The sequence below is a fragment of the Ambystoma mexicanum genome, chromosome 6p (genome assembly GCF_040938575.1).
Source record: "Ambystoma mexicanum isolate Mex_15411 chromosome 6p, UKY_AmexF1_1, whole genome shotgun sequence".
Classification (NCBI taxonomy): domain Eukaryota; kingdom Metazoa; phylum Chordata; class Amphibia; order Caudata; family Ambystomatidae; genus Ambystoma; species Ambystoma mexicanum.
Genome location: NC_090935.1, coordinates 1277974519 through 1277995420, shown reverse-complemented (window position 1 = coordinate 1277995420; position 20902 = coordinate 1277974519). Strand labels below are relative to the sequence as shown.

At 43.3% G+C, this 20902-nt stretch overlaps 1 protein-coding gene across 22 annotated transcripts in view; it reads left to right on the top strand.

Moving 5' to 3' along the window:
* Window positions 1–20902, top strand: part of PTPRD (protein tyrosine phosphatase receptor type D) — a 4803934-nt gene that overhangs the window by 4592164 nt on the left and 190868 nt on the right. For all 22 annotated transcript variants that reach the window (XM_069625937.1, XM_069625939.1, XM_069625938.1 and 19 more), the window contains one exon: window positions 5811–5934. In XM_069625937.1, coding sequence (XP_069482038.1) covers window positions 5811–5934 — 124 coding nt within the window. The remainder of the gene's footprint in view (window positions 1–5810; window positions 5935–20902) is intronic.

Genomic DNA, 20902 nt, shown 5'->3' with positions numbered 1-20902 from the left:
CTGGCACCGCCTTGGAGGAACAGGGAATTACCGCCCTATTCCAAGGTTGGTGCGGTGGTAATTCCCCCTTCCCCCATTGCCCTTCCCCATTCCCATGTTTGCCCTATAGGGCATAATGGGAATGGGGAAGGTGCTAATTACGGCACCGCAAATTGCGGTACCGTAATTAGCTCCCTGGTCCCTTTGCGGGTTGGTTTTTAACGCCTGCAAAAAGCAGGCGTTAAAGTCTCCAACCCGCAATGGGACCTCGTAGTAAGGCGGTAAGGGTTAACGGTCACCGGTACCATTAACGGTGACCGTTAACCCTTACCGCCGTCCGTGTAATGAGGCCCATTTTCTGAATTGTATAGCAATGCTTTTTGTCCAGTCGTTGCAGTGGTATGGCTGTTTTTTATTTTCCATCCTCTGTAGCTTCTCCAGCATGTGTTCTAAGGTGCTGTTCACATTGGAAATGCTTAATAGGAGCAGTAAAACTCGAATGGTTCCTTGTGAGATTGTAAAACATAAAAGTATGTGGGCCTCATTACGACCCAGGCGGTAAGTTACCGCCTGGGCCGTGACTTTACCACCATGGCGTAAACTACGTTTACGCCATGGTGGTTGGCGGACTTACCGCCCCATTCCGACCTTGGCGGGGCGGTAAGTCCCCAATCCCCATTTACCCTTCCCCATTCCCATTTTTGCCCCATAGGGCATAATGGGAGTGGGGAAGGCGTTAATTACGCCACCGTAAATTACGGTGGCGTAATTAACTCCATGGTCCCTTAGCGCCATGGATTTTAACACCTGCTAAAAGCAGGTGTTAAATACGCCATGGCGCTAAGGGACCTCGTACTCAGGCGGTAAGGGTCGGCGCTGTTTACGCTGCCGTAAACCCCTTACCGCCTGGGTCGTAATGAGGCCCTATGTCTGATCCAGTGCAGATGAACAAAAAACATTTCCTTTCAAGTGTATTTTTGTGGCGTCCGTGTTTCTTGGCTCTCTATGATGATTCCAAGGTTTTTGACCACTCTAGACCACTGCGGAAGATTTTCCTATGACCTTTGCCATGGGGACCGATGTGGGGTTTGGTTTGTTAACTTAAAGGGGCAGATAATTCATTTCTTGTCTTCGGTTTTTAAGTTTCAGTCAATGTCAGATACTTTGCTAAAGGAAATATCCTGTATTTTGAATGCATTTATGGAGGTTCATTGTATATAATATTTAAGAGGAACATTTGAACATTTTACGCTTGGAATCTCTTTCCTACTACACATTTTCTCTTTAAAATAAATGTTTTATACTGCATTCAGGAAAACATTATTATTATGTACATTTTCCTAGTCAAACGGATTTGTTTCTAGCCAGACTTGTTAGAGGATGTCAAACATCCCATCAGCAATACCTGGCAAGTGCGTGCAGCGGCTTTCATGTCAGCATTGAAAGAGGAGGGAAAATGGCCACCAGCCAGAAGGTCGGAGGATACCGTTGTCCCGGGAAGTACAAGGCGACACATTTAATTTTAAATGCCTGCTTAAAACTCTATATGGCATGAACAGATCTACAGCGCATAATAGTTAGCTATGTCAAAAAAGTATTCATATACAATAATAAACAAATATACTGTATAGAGCAATTCCCCCCCAAAAAGTATTCACTTTGACAATTTTCATTAGTGCCAACTATCTTAAGAGTGATCAACCCATATTCTTCTCCTTAGATTGCTCTCACACATCTGCACAGATAGGCTTCGCATCTGCTTTTATTGCAGCAGATTTAAGCTCCCTGCCCGGTGTTCTATGAGACATCAATCCTATATTTCAAAGCTTGAGGATTGTGTGCCAGGCATGCCCTACATTTCATTTTGAATACTAGAAGAGATTTTTTTAAAATAATATTAAATTGCTTTCTTATATCATACTTCATGCGGGAGTCCATCCTCTAACCAAGGGACTTGCGCAATCATATTCTCATATTTCAGTTCATTCTTTAGTGCCAGCCATTCATCAATGGAAAGGTTCTCGATCAGGTAATATCAGGGGTTGGTTGAGTCCATCAGTATCCGGTCTAGTCATCAATTTTTGTCAGCCAAAAACAAATGATGGAAATGGCATCAATGCCAGTCACTGATGAGCCCTTATAGCGGGGCTCTTTTGATACTGGAAATATCTTCAGTGTTCAACACTGTGGAGCCCAATCTACTGGTTGGATGCTTTGGCGCCGTGGCCGAGTCACTGAAGTGTCCTGGGATTGGTTCTGCTTTTGCTTTAGCAATCTGTTAAAAGCGAGTGTAACTGGGTACGTTCACATCTTGTCTGATTACAGTGGACTGTGGTATCCCACAGAGTGCATCCCTGTCCCTTCTTCTTAAAATATACATGCATTATGTTACAGACCTTCTTAAGGACCACAATCTTGAATTTCACTTATATGCCAGCAACACATACATGTATCTGCATGTCCAATGCCCTCTTCAAAATTCTTCCATTATTTCAGAAGCTCTGTAGTAAGTTTGTTGCTGGATTGGTTGTTATTAGCTCAAACTTAATGCCGTAAAAACTTAGATGCTGCTTCTGAGATCCCACCATCTATTCGGTCAGGCACATAACCTGCCACCCCACACCTATGTATTTGATTTAGATACCACTTATTCCCCATGATCAGAAAATTAACTGGTATACCTTTGTAGTCAAATTGTATTCTTAAATCTTAGTGGGTGCAATTTCTCTTGATGCCCATTTGAAACACTGACAGTGAAAATGCACATTACTGTGCACTCCCCCAGACACCCACCATTTGATAGTGTCATCCCTATTTTTTTTCTACATTATTGCAACACCCTTTATTCTAGACTGCAATCATCTCTCTTGGATCTCTCTGGGAGTTCAGAATGCTGCAGTCCAGCTGGTGTTTGCAGAAGTAAGATAGATCATATTGCCCAACAGCGCATCTCTCCATAATAGCTACCAGATAGCTGTCAAGTACATTTTAAGATGCCTCTATTTTAAATGTAGATATAGTCAGGGGCCTCCTTACTTAGCAGAGTCAATTAAACATTACATTCCTGGTCTTAACTTTTGACCTCTTGATGTGCACCTGTTGTTAGCTTCCTGTGCCCATTTTAAGGTATGGGACAACTGAAGGCTTGCTCTCCAAGGTCTGTGCCTAAGACATTGGAGATTTATTTCTGAATGATCAACTTCTTGCCATTTAGAAAAGCTGTCTAAATCTTGCTTTTTGGTCAGTAAAGTCTGTTTCAGCAGTTCCACTTGCACATTACCAAATGCATAACTCTCACCCAGATACGATTGAATTCAACACCAATCTTTCTGGCAGCATAGGCAGGATGGGCAGCAGGTGCTTGCCCGCAAACCAATACAATGATTCCTGTTGTTTTATTGTCTGTCTGACTGAACATGTGCCCATTTGGTGTGACCTTTGTGCAGTCACACAGGCTGTTAATCGAATATGTAGAACCATTCATAGTGTGTTCTAAAGTTCAAGTAATACCCTTACGACAGACATACCTCTGTTACCTCCTCAGGCTTGCTGGGGACAGAGATTGTTTCGCAATAAGTCTCATGTCTGAATTTTTGGATGTAGGGTCTGAGGCCATCTAGGTAATACATGTTATGCATTTTAACTGGATTTGTATATGCAAACTTAATTGGCATGGCACCTTCGGGCAGAAGCAGGAGTAGTCAGTTAACTACAACTCCAAATATTGATCATGAATTGAGAGAACATTTCTTGGTAATGTAAATTTAAAATCAACGCCCTGTCCTTTGTGGGTCAGGTTGTAACCATCTTCACAAAAAATTACATTGTGGCTTTCAAAATGTTCTCCAATCCCCTGACATTACACCAACCATTAAAGAACTGGGGAAGTGGTTGGAAATCGGCCAACTCTAGGTTCCTGACACCTTCGATTTTGGCAGTAATTCCAATACCAAAAGTGACATTTGCCAAATCTTTGAAGGGATATGTTTAGGTGTTTCTTTTTCATTGTTTAGTTCTTTAGTTTCTCTCATGTAATCAAGACAACTTTGAGGCCACTTCGAAGTGCAAGCATTCATGTAGGAAGAGAGAAGATGGCATGATATGCAATAGGTGGACTGAGACATGGTTTTGCCTATTGCAGAACATGTTTGCTTACACACACTGTGCTCTTGAAAACTCAAAGGAACTTTGCACATTTGTTTAACATATGGTTGCTAAGTGTGAAGATATAGGGCCTCATTACGACCCTGGCGGTCCCGTAATGAACGGTGCCGGTACGGATCCGGCACCGTTCATTACGAGATGTCTGATTAGGAGGTCCCCTAGCGCGACCGGGAACAGACGTCTGGCAAAAACCAGATGTCCTTTTCGGGTCCCGCGAGGGGACCAAGGAGCTAATAACGGGCCCGTTATTAACGGCCCCGTTATTAGCTCCATCCCCATTCCCATTGAGCCCTATAGGGGCTCAAATGAGAATGGTTTTGTGCACGAGGAATTACCGGGTCCTCCAAGGTCGGAATGACGTGGTAATTCCTCATTCACGGAACCCGGTATGGCATGGCTGCCTCCATACTCATAATGAGGCCCACAGAGTAAGGGCATGGCTGCCTCCATACTCGTAATGAGGCCCATAGAGTTGTATACTGTAAGCACAAGTTGACATTGGCACTATCATCAAAATCATTCATAACATTTGAACTAGCCCTTTGCGTTTTGCCTATCACTAAAGTCTTAAGATGACGTATTTGATTGTTTTGAATTGTTTTAGAATACATATGGAAAAGGGGAGATATGATATGTTCTTTATAACGTGCTTAATACCCAGAGGTTTCTAAGTGCGGACCCGGGGATCAAACCTGTGTTGCTCTGTGTCGTCTTGCTTCCAAGGTGAGCACGTTGCCACTGAGCTATCCTCCCGAGAGGATGGTAAGTAATGTAGATGCTACATATGAATGTATGTCCTAACTGCTCAGCTGGTGGATACAGAGGAGTACACCCAAGCAAGAGTGATGGAAACGAGAAATAAATTAACTATTCCTTGCTATTAACACCAGCACCAAATAGAACTGCGAAAGTACATGTAACACTTAGTACTGCGCACAAATGCCGTTTTTTGGAAGGCAGGCAAGAGAGAACAAAAGTAATTTCTGTCCTGGCTCACGTTTTGCAAGCTGGTATTGTGTTTCAATCATTCTGTTTTGGTTCCCAATATTCACCCACTTTAAACTTTCATATTTTTTTGGATTATTATTACAGTATTTTTGTGAAACAATGCATGCGGCCCGGCCACTTCAAAGTGTAATGGCAGTATGATACATTGACAGATAAAGGATAGAGGACCTTTTGGGTGGGCGCAGCACCTGTGCTGCTATCAGAGACCGTCGGCTGTTGAAACAAAGTGCGTCTGCAGAGACTTACTCAAATGCAGACACGGCAGCAGCTGCAGGAAGTTCTAGAGGCAGGAGGCATAGTTGAGGAGAGTACTAGGGCTAAACCTTTGGATTTTTGTCTGTCAGCAGACCAGCAGGTTTTGGGCGCCGACCTCACACATCTGGATCTTGCAATAGTTCTCGAAATCAGCTCACCAAGTGTCTCTTAAGTGCAAAATCTAAGTATTCAGATTTATTCAAAAAGTGTTCGAGAGCTGTACACTTGTCTGAGTCAAATCAATGTTGGCATCGGCAATCAGTCAGGTCAGATCTGTGAATTTATTTACGATATGACGAACGATCAATATCCGCCTTACTGTGACTTGACAATAGCACTGTACTGCACGAATGGTTCACTTGCCTTTTTCTGACCACTCTTTCACCCTTGGTTCCCTTCTCCAGTCCATTGATCCGGGCCAGCAGTTCACATGGGAGCATTCAAACCTAGAAGTAAACAAACCAAAGAATCGATATGCAAACGTGATTGCATACGACCATTCACGCGTCCTGCTTGCAGGCATCGAAGGTAAGAAGCATTTGCAATACTGTGTTACTGGCAATTCACATATGATTCTTTCCTCTCAGCATAACACTACATAATGGTAATACAAGGCATCTAGAAAATCTGCAGACACAGTGAAATTCTATTCTAAACAGAGCTTGCGGGGCGGGAATACTGCATGTACAAGAGTGCCAGACATGTGTTCAAGTGAAGGAATGGAACAATCCTCGCACTACAATGCCTGCTTTATAGTATTTTTTGTTGGTAAATCTTTTATATCCCTCTGCACACAGCACGCCTTCAGCTCCTCAGAAATCAAAGGCTATATCCAGAGCACACATTTGCTGACCCCACCTCCTACCGATTTAACCCAGAGCGGAGAATGGCCGCGCATTGCCAATGGTCTTTAGCAGGCCTTCGGTTGGACGCTGGCTTGAGAGCACTGACAAAGCCCCTTGGCAAGGATCGATACTGTGATGCAGAGACACGACTTGTGATTATATTAATTCTGTGCTTGGCCTTGAACCAAATGACCATCTTCATGTTAGTTTCCTTGAGGGGATGTAGACTTGGAGAGGGCACGTGGATCACGTAAACCTTTAAACCGGAGACATTGCTATCAAACGGATAAGATGATAGTCTCGATGCGGCATCATTGCAAGTGCGCGTCATTTAGTGTTGCGTACTGAGCAAAGTGCCGAGTAAGCCACCATCAATGATTTGGAGGATGTTAAGACTGCAGAAGTCCTTGGGGCATGAAGAGGCTTTTGGTTTCAGTGGAAGTAACTGTGACAGTGTAAAAAATTAGGACACACCTGCTTTGGGTTTTATTTTTTTTTGAGATGTGTGATAACCTCCTGGCTTGTTTTGCGTATTGCGTGTGTTTTGCATCAGATCTCAGGAAAAGGCACTTATAGGTGGCCCCGTCAAGCAGAAACCAAACCTGCCAACACTGAGGTCCCGGCCAGAGTATTGGGGAGCGCAAAGGGAGACTAAGCTCTGCCTGGGGCTTTAAGGTTGCTCATATCTTGTTATTTAGACACCTACCTTTTCTCTGTTTTGCAAAAAAAGGTTCTACGTCTTTCCAGTTGAACTACAAAGGCCAACACCCTCAAACATATTGGATATCATGCAATATTTTGTCATACGTTTCTGCTGATGGTTTACTTTATGTCTCATTTTTAGCATAGTTTGCTTTTTGTGCATTTCTTTGATAAATAATAACATGCATCCTTATGTAGGCATGCATGCCAGATTCCACCCACATTTAAGTGCTATAATAAGTGCTGTTTTTCTATCCCTTGCAATGCTTCTCAATGTGAAGGATGAAAGGCTGAGTAGGGATCGGAAACAGTCACTTGAGGGTGCAGGCATGTCTCTCTACCGAGCACTTTGCTTTGCTCTTTATGTTCCTACCTTTTCTCTATTCTGACCTGTGCCATTGTGCCCATTCTATCCCGAGACCTCAATGATCACAGTGTGGGGGCAACATTGCTGAGCTTGTGGTTCCTTGTTAAAATCCTGAGAGTATGGAGAACTAAAGAGCAAGAGATCCAGCCCTGAATAGGTTTAGGGCAGGAAACGTGACACTTTCAGCATCAGGAGGGACACATTAGTTAGTGATGTAGAAACTCAGGCTTGTCTTGAATCCCAAGCGGCGAGCATCTTAAGCAGCTGTATATTAGCTATTATGAGCAGACAGACAGGGTCGGGCAAAAGGTAAAACACTAATGCATTCAGCAATTATTCTAAACAGGCATTTGGGGCCACGAGGTAGGTAGGTCTTTAGTAATTTTGATGGGCATTTTTTTCCCACTAGACTGGAAGCAGGTCTTCGTACTGTGATGCAAATGTATTAAAATCATGTTAATTCTCCATTAGTCTTAAAGATAATTGGCATATGGTCGCATTGACATAGCGCTGCCTGTGTTATATGTTGTTTTCCAAGTGCAATTAATAAAGAACTCAGATCATTCAAACATGCAAACCTCGTTGACCACAGACCTGAGCTCGATGACAGGCCAACCCAGCCTCTCTTGCTGTTGTTGATGAGTACGTATTGCAGCAGTGAAGCGCAGTGGGGCACGGTTCAGCTAATGCCTCCATCACACCTATTTATACCGCGGCACCTGGAATCAGGATTCCGAGAATACCTCCCGTTGTCGATTTGTGAAAAGGGCAGACAGTACAGATATTGAGAAGGAACTATGTTGCTCTTGAGTGGCCCTCAAGGGCTACTTCTGTTGACACAGACAATCAATCACAATTTGTCTGATGTCACTGTGTGGCCTCTTAGGTGGTGCACATTCCATTTGGTGCTCAAGCTGCACATCAAATCGCACCAACAAATCAAGCTGCTGGCCTGTGTGAAATACATGCATTGCTTTTCAAGCTCGAGGATGAGTTTGTTTGCAAATGTAGTGATGCTATTTCCAGCATACAGTTAAGAGTGAGGCCTGGAAAGATGGTGTCATTTTAAAACCCATGCAATCGAATCCTCTGCTGCTAAAAGTGTGGCTTCATCCCTGTCTAGACTGCAGACGTTTAGCTCCTGCTCTTTTCTTGCAAAGAAAGATGATGCCGGCTGTACTATATGTCCATCTAATGTGATAAGAGAAAGGTTTAATTTGCTTATGGTTCACAAATTTAATTCCGAGAAGTGAGCAGCTAAAGAAAGAAGGTGTCATGTTGCCGAATACCTCCAGGGTATTAGTGGTATCCTTCCAGGCTGTGAGAGTTTCCGGTAACGTCTTGTCAATTCCGAGAGTTATTGCGCCGATAGAGGATCCCACAGACACCGAGTCTAGATGGTGTTGGGAACGTAACCCTAGCCGTAGACCTTCTTACTTACTCTGTGCAATGCTAAATGCATGATTGCTGCTTGCAATTCGTCCGTGTGCACGATCAAAAATAAACTGGAATTACTTTATTTCACTACCCTTTACTTTCACCCATTTGGGAATAGTTTTACCGTAGGAGGCCCTCAGAGCTAACATCACCGAATTACTGATATCCAGAGAAAGAAACGAGACACAAAGAGACGTCCCTGTCTATTGATTATACCCTTAACTAGCCGCAGTGTTTACCCTCCTCTCGTAGACTATTTAAATCATAGTATAGTGGAAGAATCGCCTACACAGCCATTGCACACAGGCCAAAGTGGAATGCTCCCCTGGCAGGCCATTACACACATTCCACTTTGGAACACGCTCCTTCCAGGCTGTTAAACACAGGCAATAGTGGAGTACTAGTTTTCAAGGTTCGAATTCTGTTCACAGAGCATCGCCATTGGTCTAATCCATCTGACTGGGTGTGGAACTGGCCACTTCCCAGGTGGCTCCTGGCCTCACCTGAGCGTTCATGAAGCCCATCTCATGTTCGCCATTGAAGGATGTGTCACATGTCAGTAGGGAAGCACTGGGCACAGTATACCACGCACGCCTCTGCCTGGCACGTTCAACAACCCCAGGCAACTCCAAGTGTCACAACAACAACCTCTGTGACCATCTGATGTTGCATGTTGGAGAATACGGCCCACGTAACCATGTATGCATGTATATATATAAAAGTATAAAGCGTGGCCAAGGCACAAGGGTGTCTGGCCGCTGGCAGAAACCGGTTGGAGGCAAACAAAAATTATTCCCTAAATATGAGGGTTTTCAGCCGTTTCCTAAATCCAAGATGGTCAGAGATTTCACAGAGCAGCTGTGGAAGAGAGATGTGGACTTAAAAAAATCGTGGGACCCATTAAGAGGCTTTTGTCCATTGAACGCAGCCTATGAGAGGGTATATAAGCCTTACTTTTTGACTGCAAAAACATAGGGTGATTTAATAGCATGATGGAAAATGCAGAGAATCTTAAACTCTATTCGCCTGATGACTGGCAGCCAGTGAAGCTCAGCGAGCAGTCGAGCAGAACCAGGCAGCCTTGGTGCACCAAGCGCCAGACAGGCAGCTGAGTTTTGGAGCACTTGTAATCTTTGAATCAGGAAATCAGGCTGGCCTAGGTAGATACCATTACAGTAATCTAATGAGCCCATATTAGAAGATGTAACAACTATAGTGCTGCAGGAGGATGGAAGGAATGGTAGAACTTTCCTAAGTATTTTCAATCTGAGAAAGCCTGCACTGCAACCTGAGGAACACTTGGCCTCTTGTGAACCTGAAGGGAGCAATTTAATCCATAAACTTTTCACCACCGCGCAAGGGATTGGAAATGTACCAAGCGACTCAGGCCAATAATTCGAGTTCGAGACTGTGAGAGGGATGGAGGTGCCGGACACCAAGACCTACATTTTTCCGCCGTTTAGTTTCAGCCAGCTTTCCGCCATCCAGGTCCCAATCTCTGAAAGACATTCCCTAAGTTTACCAGTGAGTCAGAGGATAGGGAGCCCAATCGGAAAACTAGCTGAGTATCATCAGTGTAAGTGTAAAAACAAACGCCATGCGAAGCGATTAGGTCTGCAAGGGGGACGGAGATAAAGATTAAATAGAATAGGAAACAAAGAGGAACCCTGGGGAACTTTGCAAGCGACCGATGTGGGAGATGAAGAAAAAGGAAACAGCAAGACCCGTTTGTTGTCGTTCTGAAAGAAAAGAGGCACACCATGCCAAATGTGCTCCTGCTAATACTACCTGTCTCAGCCGCTGAAGAAGAATAGAGTGACCTATTGTATCAGAAGCTGCAGAGAGGTGCAGGAGTATTAGATCTCTGACCACTATCCGGTCATGTATCAGTGCTAGGTCATCAAGGACGGAAATCATCGCTGATTCGGTGCCCATAAGATGCCTACAACCGGCTTGGACAGGGTGCAGATGGCTGTCTGTCTCAAGAAATCTCAAAAACTGTAGCATAACAATGGCCTCCATAAGTTTCATGACAACAGGTAGTAACAAAATTGGACGATAGCTGTCAGAAAGTGCTTGGTCCTAGAAGGGGGGGGGGGGACACAACGGCATGTTTAAGTGGGGCATGAATGATGCCATTCGAGAAAGAAAAAGTGAGAGTCGCCGTAAAAAGAGAAGCACAATCGACAAAGAGAGCTTGTAACAGGTGTAGCGGGATAGGGTCAGCAGGGGAGGCAGTTGTAAGCTTATTTAGAGCTTTAATGACAACATCATTAGTGACAGGATCAAAAAGAAATGATGACAATGGTGTAGCCACAGGATAGGTTGAAGGGAGAGATGTAATATCAATGCTCTTATCCAGGATTGAGTTCCTGATCTTGCTAATCTTTTCCTGCAAAAAAAAAAAGCGCTAATTTGGTCACAGTAGTATTTGGGAGTAAGAAGGGTCAACTGCAGGATGGGGTAGGGTGGACAGTTCTTTTACAAGTTTAAACAATTCACGGGAATAGCATTTAGCTGATAATAGTAGGGTGAGCAAAGTGGTGTAACTTTGCTAATTTTACCACATTCTTATACTTATAGAAAGCTTGTTTATAAATGGCTTTGAATTCAAGGTCGTAGGTAAGAAGCCACTTGTGTTCTGCCCTCTGTTATGCATGCTTAAGAATCCGCAATTTGGAGGAGAACCAATGGGCTGAAAGTTTAGAATGACCAGCACACAATTTCACAGGTGCTAAAGTGTCAGCGGTAGTGGCCATAGCTGTTGTAAGAGCCATACAGGGATCCAACGGGTCCTTATTTAAGCCTGTAAGGCTAGACGTATTCTCTTTAAGGTGGTTGGCAACATGAGCTACGGTCATTTTACACCAAATACGCCGGTAGGAGTGAGGAGGGTGTTAAGCTTTACAGGAAAAGGGAAGTGATATCGCAAAAGGAAACAAAATACGATCAGACCAGATGACCTGTATGGATGTAAAAGTAGTTAGTGAGTCGTCTAGTGAAAAAATAAGGTCCAGCGTGTTGCCTTTCTTATGTGCAGGCAGGTGGTTGCAAATCTGCAGGTTGAGGTCACTCAGGCCCGCTAAGAGCTTAAGTGCCTGCAAGTTGTCTGTGTCATTGACCACAAAGTTATTGTGTAACAACGTGAGATCGTCAATCACCTGCAAGAAACTACTAAGAGATTCCTCCCACTCCTTCTTCTACGCGCTCAGAGCGATTAAGACCATGTGGCAGGTCAAGGGCAGATGGTAGAAGACTCTGCCTGCTTACTGGCTTGATTTCCAGCTCAGTATGCGCGTCCAACGATCAGTTTCTTCTGTCCCTACCCTTGTCTCTCGGTGTCTCCTTCCTACCTGCCAGGGACTTTAATCTGGCTCCCAAGATTCGCTGATAATGTCTCCTGACTTCTTCTATTTCTTCTTGCCTTTCTCTCTCCTTATCTCTCTCCCTCCTATAAGAATCGGGAACGCATTATCGGAGATCAGTTATGAATGTCTCGCAACGCCCCTACATACTTTGTGCTTTGAAGTAATCTTGCTCTTAAAATGTAGTATGTTGCATACCACTAAATACATACAATATCAGCTCCCTTTCCAGGCAGGTAAAACACAAGCCAAATTGAAACACTTTCCTCCCAGGATAATTAAAAAGATGAGGCAGTGGAGCACTCAGGTATCAGACTGTTGGCACCTGGACACATTGCAACCACCCCATCACCCAGGACATTAATCACAGGAAACAGTGAAACATTGCATTCATTGGTCCTTTCACACAGGTGGCAGCCATACCAGGCAAATCACAATTGGACGCTCTATCGGTTATTCAAAACAAGTCCCAAGGTAACCTTTCCAAGGCCACTCAAACACATGCCGAGTGGAACCTTGCACCACCGGCCTAGACATTACATACAGGCCACCACAAAACTGTCTATAGGATATTGTACACAGTTCAGGGTGGTAGCCCCTGAAGGATTCTATACACAAGCCAACATGAAACCACCCACAGGCTAGGCAGGCAGGAAATATTGAGTGTATTTTCCTGCAATGATAGAAATATCTTTGCCAGACTTAAGAATGTCTAGTCTGTATCATTTTGCAGTACCTACAAGGCTAGGATGACCAAGGCACCAGGCCAAAAATCTCTCATCATCGTGCGAGTCAAACATGCCACCAAAGGAAATGGCATTGCCAGCTATCACAGATTTGACAATTGAGACCAAGAAGTATGCCAAATCCATGTGCTTACAGTTGAAGATTTTTGTTACGGACTGTCTATAGGTGTGGGTTAACTAAAATATAAACAGGATCTTCCCAAAGAAATAACAAAACATAGGTTGGCGTTCTTCCACAAATGACACTTAGGATGGCTTTTCCAATCTCAGGGTGAGTAGCCAGGCTTTCAAGTCTCAGTCATCACTGGTCAAAAGTCCAAGAGGAGTCGCCTCCCCCTTCCAAAAAGATACAGGCTCCAGGATGAAGTATGTCCCTCTTCTGCTTCTTTGTTTAGTTTAGTTTAGTTTATTTATACTGTGCGCCAAACCCTGAGGTAACTGGGCGCCAGAGACTTAGAGCAGGTTACAACAGATTATAGACATACAAGATAATAACAGTAAGTGCAAATGACCAGGTTAAATAGCGGTCGAGTGGCAGACACTGGAAAAAAATACAGTGGTGCGATAATGGTTAGTATGTCAGACAGTGGGGGAGTTCTTGTTGGTGAGCCAGGACTTAGTTGTTGCTCTGAAGGTCCAAAAGGAAGCTTCTGCTCTAAGGTTCACAGGCATAGTGTTCCATTGTTTGGCAGGTAGGACCGGGAAACTGGAGCTGCATTATTTTTTTTTAAGGAAAACTTGGGGATGGATAGACAGTGAGAATAGAATGTTCTGGTTGGTCTGGCTGATATGTGTTTGTTGAACTTTTCTTCCAGGTACTTGGGGCGTCATTAGAGAAGCATTTGTGGACGATGACAGGGGATCTGAGGGTAATTCTGTCTCGTACAGGGAGCCAATGGGCCTCTTGTCTGAAGCTGGAGATGTGAGAGTTTAGGTGCATGCTTTGTGTGGTTCCACACCTTGAGACTAAGCCACTCCTTGATGGTCTACATGACCCTTAGGGTTCTCTTATAGATGGCATTGGAGTCAGCCAGGAGAGAAGCAGAACACCCTACAAGCCTTCCTTCCTCACTCTGTTCTCCCCACTTCCTCTTTAAACTATCAGTAGGCTCCCTGACCCCCACTGGGTCCTCCTCACAAGCTAGACCTAATATATAGCCTGACTGGGCCCTCCCAAACCTCCTACCTCTAGCGCACTTGCATGCTTCTGGCTCTTCTCCTCTCTTTTCCATAACTTAATAAAGTCCCAATCTCTTTTCTGTACTTCTTTCTTCTTTTTCTTCCTTTCTTCAACAACCCCTGGCCAATCCTCACTTGCCTCATCAGAAGACATATCATCCTCAGTCTCCTCATCTCATCTACTCCCTCCTCCTCCTGAACCATCAGTGCCTCCTTAAAGGCACAGTGGCTTGTTGTTAATATCCACTCCACTCCAGTCTTCTAATGTAATCCTTCCTGATTTTTCTTCCTTCCTTCTCTCCCCTGTTCCTACTACTGCCTTCCACCCAGTCCTGTTTTTCTCTCTCCCTCATTTCCCCTTTCCCTTCTATCGCCTTCCACCACACTCCTGGTTTTGCTTCCTCACTTCTTTCCACTGTCTGTGGTACTGTCTTCCACTACACTCCTAGTTTTACTCTCTCTTCCTTTTGCTCCCCTTTAACTCTCACCACTGTATAGTCTTCTGTCGAGATCACCTCATCCTCTCTACATCTGCCACTTCTCCAGTTTCCCTCTGCAGCACTCTCCTTTCTCCAGTGTCCTCCAAATTCGAGGTAGCACCTCTCCTTTCCAGAGGTCTTCCCTCTCCAGCCTTCTCGAAATATGGGCCACCCGCTCCTGTCAAACACCACCCCAAACTGGGATGTCTGGTGTGTATAATAACTTGCCCCTCCTCTGACCTTGAACTAGCACTGATGATCTGCAGCTGTGAGCCTAAATGTTGTGAGCATTGCGACAGGCAAAGCTCTCTCACTTCTTGATGGTGGCAGTGAGGCTGAGAGGGCTGTGATGACCTTATAAGAACCCTGGTGGCCATTCTGGAACTCTGTGTGCATGGAGAGGCTAAACAATCTGCTTGTACTGAAGATATCCTGCTACGCTGCTGCCGAGAAAACAAATGTGTTCGGGGCACTATAGGGGTGCTTATGTATTTCCCTTCCTTAAAGGGATAATTCTGTTTGCCTTATCCATTGCAGGTATTCCAGGTGGGGACAGAAGGGGATTGTGGGATATGTAGTTCGTCTAAGAGAGTCTGTATAATGTTGGTGTTTGGGCACTAAGACAGGCTTCTTGATGTCTTCCCTGGCTTACGTGACATGTCTTCATGTAAGGAACTTGTAATCTCCAACATCAATCAGGCTGGCTCCCTCCCATAATACAGTAAGGAACTGAAGATCATGCTCTTCAAAGAGCATAACTGAAAGCTCAATGCTGATACGCTCATTACTAAATGCACCCCTTTCGTGTAAACTCTCTCCCCCATTAACACTAGCAGCTAGGATTGTGCAATAGAATTGCTGTATATTTATCCAGAGTATGATGCGCTATCTGAAATAGTGGGGCGAGTGATTAGACACTGGCAGCCTTAAAACCCCTCAATACCGACTTCCTTCTCGCCATGGTAAGGAATGTGACATTTTAAAGTAAAATGGGTCCCAAGAAGAAACAGTACATGCTCAATATTGGAAGAAATATCACAGTGAGGCAAAGGTTGTCTTACACGGTCTGCATTTCATTGTAATGATAGCTCAAGGTGTTTACTCTACAGCTCGTTGCTCAACCCTTAAGGTTTGTAACTTCAGAAATGGTTTATATCCTACAGGAACATGTCCATGCAAGCTTCCATCCATGATCTCTTTCATTATTTTAGATCCATCCAGGCTTTCTGGTATCAGCTTTAATAGGAAATATGTGATAGAATCAGAACACTGATGTCTCACACAGTCAGTTGTCTCCCTCAGGTATTTCGGCATAAACAACCTGATTAGCAAACATGTTAAACAGGCATTCAATAATAGGAATCCACAGACCTGCACAATGACAATGTCACAGAATTGGAATTTGTGCAACAATGAATCTACATTGAAAAAAATAGCGTAATAGGGAAATCAGGCAACTGCACCTTCTACCAACAGTGAACAGGGACTGTCATGACCAACAATCAGAGCCCCTTTGTGCACAACTTTATTTGAATTCCAAGAGTAATGTGGCAAAGTGTTAGGTTTGGTACAAACATGTAAGGAATTGCATTTTGAAAACCAATATCAAAAGACTCTAGAGATTGGAGAGCATACAACAAAGACAGAAAGAACAAGACAAGTGAATTGGTAAAGAGTAGTTAGTTAGCGGCTTGGACATGAGTGTAGAGTTTGCACAAGCAAAAGAATTGCCAAAAAGCATATCCCATACATATATGTAATATATATTTGTAAATACTATGTTAATATTTGTGTTAACACATGTGTACGAGCATGATATAAATAAAAAGTAAATCAAAATCAAAAAATAATTTGGGCTGCTGTTTAATTGGACATCCAATCTCAAATCCTTCAATATGATGTCCCACCCCACAATTTTGGACAAGAAACAGGCACTTTGCTCCAAACACGAATTTATTTAATTAGATGAATTAAAGCTGGTTCCCAGACTTTATGCAGGGGAGGTCAGCACAATGATACACAATAACAGGCAGCTTGCCTAGTGTAAAATACATTAATCTACCTGCCTGAATCTCACAATTTCTCACACACACATATTCATTTCCATGATCAATTATGTGTGTTTCTTAAGTTCTGAACAACAGTAGACATTCAAGTTGTACTTCTACTTCTTGTAGGTCAGGTCAGTGTATCAAAATTCTTCACAGAAACGTCTCAGAATTACACATAAAGTCGCATTTATAAATGAAGCAAATAATTTCGGTTTCCCCAATAACACCAGCAATTCATAGAATCAGATAGCTGATGCATGTCTCACATTTCCAATGTAGATCCTGTTTTCTAGATTGCTAATGTGTGTGTTGTTTAAAATAGGCATACACTAACTTGCATTGCAATTCTAAAGGTGTTGGCTTAGGGAAGCTTTGTTATTAATTCAGAACACACAGAATATCTCCTACACAAAATGAAAGAATGAATATAGAATTGGATTACATAGAAATATGTGTCTAGTCCCATCACTTTAAATGCAGACAACAGCACATGATCTGCCCTCATACTACTGGACATATCAACCGCATTCAACACAAATCCGACATGCAACACTAATTGGGAGACTGGAGGAATGTGATGAAAAAGTCTACGCTCTACAGTGCTGAACATCTTTTCACACTAACAGAACTGAAAGAACGTACATACTGCCATTTAGCTCTAACACTAAAAACATCTCCTGTTGCGTACCACAAGGCTCTCGTCTCTCCTCACTCCTTTTCAGCATTTACATGTACCCCTTAATGAAAATCATCTTAAACCGCAGACTGACCACCTCAAACTAAGCAAATGATACCCAATTCATTGTTAAATTAGTCACAACCCAAGACCCAAACAACACCCTCAACAATTGCCCCACTAACGGATGACAACCAACAACCTCAAGCTAAACCCCACCAACACAGAAATAATGATCTCACCCCCAGAGGATAAAGCAATAGACATACAACTGAACTGGCCACCTGGCATGAGAACACAACCGACAGCATCAGCGGTGATAAAAAATCTGGGAATACTCATGGACAAACGATGATCACTAGAAACACAAGTCAACGCTTCCGCAAAGAAATGCTTCTACCTCCTGTGACTATGAGGGATTGTCCCTACCTCTCGTTCCCACACAGAGCCCTCACAATCATCTCCCTAGTATAATCAAGAATAGACTACGCAAACAGCATCTACCTTGGAATGCCAGAACGGCTCACTAAACCACTCAAATGCATCCAAAACACTGCAGCAAGGAAACTCATGAGACTTAACAGAAGAGACCACATTACACTGGTTACCAGTAAAAAAATATGCATTAAATTCAAACCCCTATCCATCACCCACAAATCACTACACAGACAAAGAGCCAAATTCCTCTAAGCCAAGATCAACCACTACCAGCCAGGAAGAAACCTAAGATCAAGGAGCATTTGGAACACTCAAACATTTTACACCCCAGGCAGTCCAGATTTAGAACCAATCATGGGAGTGAGAGTGTGCTATTGGACCTTCAGACCTAGGTGCTGGACATTGTGGACAGAAGTAAGAAAGTTCTGGTGATGCTACTTGATTTATCAGCAGCCTTTGATCTTCTCAACCATGAAAGGCTTCTGAGAACACTATCAACCAAAGGCTTTTGCTCAAAGGATCTGATCGACTGGATTAGATCCTTACTTGCCAAAAGGGAATCAAACATCTGTTGGGACCAGGCAATGTCCAGGGCCACATGTATTACATGTGGGGTACCTCAGGGTGCATGCCTGTCACTGGCTCTTTTCAATGTTTACATATGCCCCTTGTGTGACATACTTGATGGATTGGGGGCTAAGTTTACGAATTATGCTGATGACACTCAGCTGTTGATTTAATTAAGCAGTGATTACAATAGGGAGACAGAAAAGATTCAAAGTATTTTCAAATTAGTGAATGAAAGACTGGATGACAGCCAGGTGGCTGTCCTTAAATAGAGGGATCATAGAGCTTTACATCTTTGGGGTGTTTGCAAGAAAGGGCAAAACTGGATCCAAGTTTTTCAAGCTTGTATATTGAAAACCATTGCATGCAAGTACAAGACAAAGTGAAGACATTGGGCATCATCTTCCATTGTGCTCTTAGTGCTCATACCCAAGCAGATGGCATTGTAAAAAAATCCCAGTACCACATACTATTGTTGAGGCTCATATAACCCTAGAGAAGTAAAAAAATCTGTGAAGTTCCGGTGATGGAAAAAATGTTGCAAGGGTTGGACTACTGCAATGCGCTCTTAGGTGGTGCTAACAAGAATTGTGTTTGTAAGCGGCAAATATTACAGAATGATGCAATTTGCATCACTAAGAGTTTACCTAAGAGAGAGCATATCACTACATCTATGTGAGAACTACACTGGCTACTGGTGACCTCCAAAATATACTTTGAAATAACTACCTTAACCCACAAAATCCTGTTGGGATCCGCCCCCTCTTATCTGAAAAATATTCTTACTCAACATACATCGGACAGAACTACCCGCTCTAGCCATACTTATTGGCTCATATGCCGCCCTAAGGTTAGAAGGGTAAGAGGGAAGGGATGTTCCTTTCCTGTGCAGGCAGCTATTGCATGGGACAGCTTACCCCTTGATTTACGGAGGGAGAATAATCTCCTAACCTTCTGTAAATGCTTGAAGACAGCATAGTTCAACTAATTGATCACCTCTTGATCTTCTATCTCTTGTCCTGTTTTTCTCTCATTGTGATGTGCTTCAATGTGCACCCTGATGCATGTGTTCTCTAAATTAAATAAATAAATATAAAGTGACAACTCAAAATCGAATCAAAACAATACAAAAAAAGGAAATTCGGAGGAACCGCTTTCTCAATTCCAATTGCCGACCTATGCAACTCAATCCCAAAGGAGATAAGAATTGCATAAAACCACCTGACTGTCAGAAAAGACTGAAAACCCGGCGCTATCAGCAAAATGTCTGGGGACTCGAGATAATCCAATAACAGTGCAGATTCTAGAACTAACAATAAGACAAACACACTGTACCAACCACTAACCATCCCTGTTCTTCACTCCTCTCCAGCATACCTCACACAAACTAATCAGTTCAGTCTCATCATAACAAAAGCACACAATCCACCATGAGAACTAATTGCCTCAAACAAACGTCCCAGTCACTGGATGTTGACCTTCCATACACAATAATCCCAGTGTGCACAATCCAAACACACCAAGAAAGCTGAATGGAACAAACATCAGTTTCTCCTGGTTCTACAAGCACCAACAGAAAAGCACAACCTCTATCCTATTCTCTCTTCCCTCACTAACCTACCCAAACCACTATCTTACAGAACCACGTGAGCGACTGGAGACCATGCTAATGGTAACAGGGTGCAGTATAAGTCAATTTAACATAAAATAACATGGATGGTGCACAAGAATTTACAAATTTTACTTTAAAATGATGAAATGATTGAACACAAATCTATTAACACGGAAGACTGGGTAATATTGGCTTGACAATAATTTGGCCCAAATTGGGACAATGGCAATTTCTTCTACTCCTGAATCTTAAAATATCAAATACAAATGATGCATGTAATCCAGAATCATGCTGGACGCTTCTCGAGATACCGTTTTGGACTCTGTGTCCTGTAAACTTCACTGCCTGCCAATTCAAAGAAGTGTTTCAACCCATTGTCAAGGATACAGAGGAAGGACATATTTTATTTTTAAAGGAACTTAGCAGTATCAAACTACAACAAACTTCCCTCAAGCACGGACTTCTTAATAGGCGCAAGTTTAAGAGAAGCCTTGCAGTACAACCTCTTTTCAGTACGTGTACAATAATTAAGGCACATAAACATAGTAAAAATGAACAAGCTGATGGTCTTATGCCATTCTTATCTCCTTCGGGATTGAGTTGCATAGGTCGGCAATTGGAACTGAGAAAGCGGTTCCTCCGAATTTCCTTTTTTTGTATTGTATTGATTCGATTTCGAGTTTGTCACTTATTTAAAAGAAAAGCCTTAAAGACTCATCATGTGTTTGTTGAGTTCTAGATTGGGGATTTTGTTTGACCCTAACTCTCGGGATATTGCCGTCGAGTTCTCCATGCACTTCAATGAGACGGTTATAATACCTGCTCAACTTAGGTCTTGCTCCGGATACATTGGAGGGATGCTGTACGTTCCTTCCCAACCTCCCAACAGTAACACTCATCTTCCATGCTCAAGACACCATATGCCGACCACCTATGCCACGCAGACACACACAGCACTTTCAAAACCCCTCCCTACAGACATAAAACTGAACTTTGCACCTCTTAGAACGTACATACCATCACCCCAGCCAC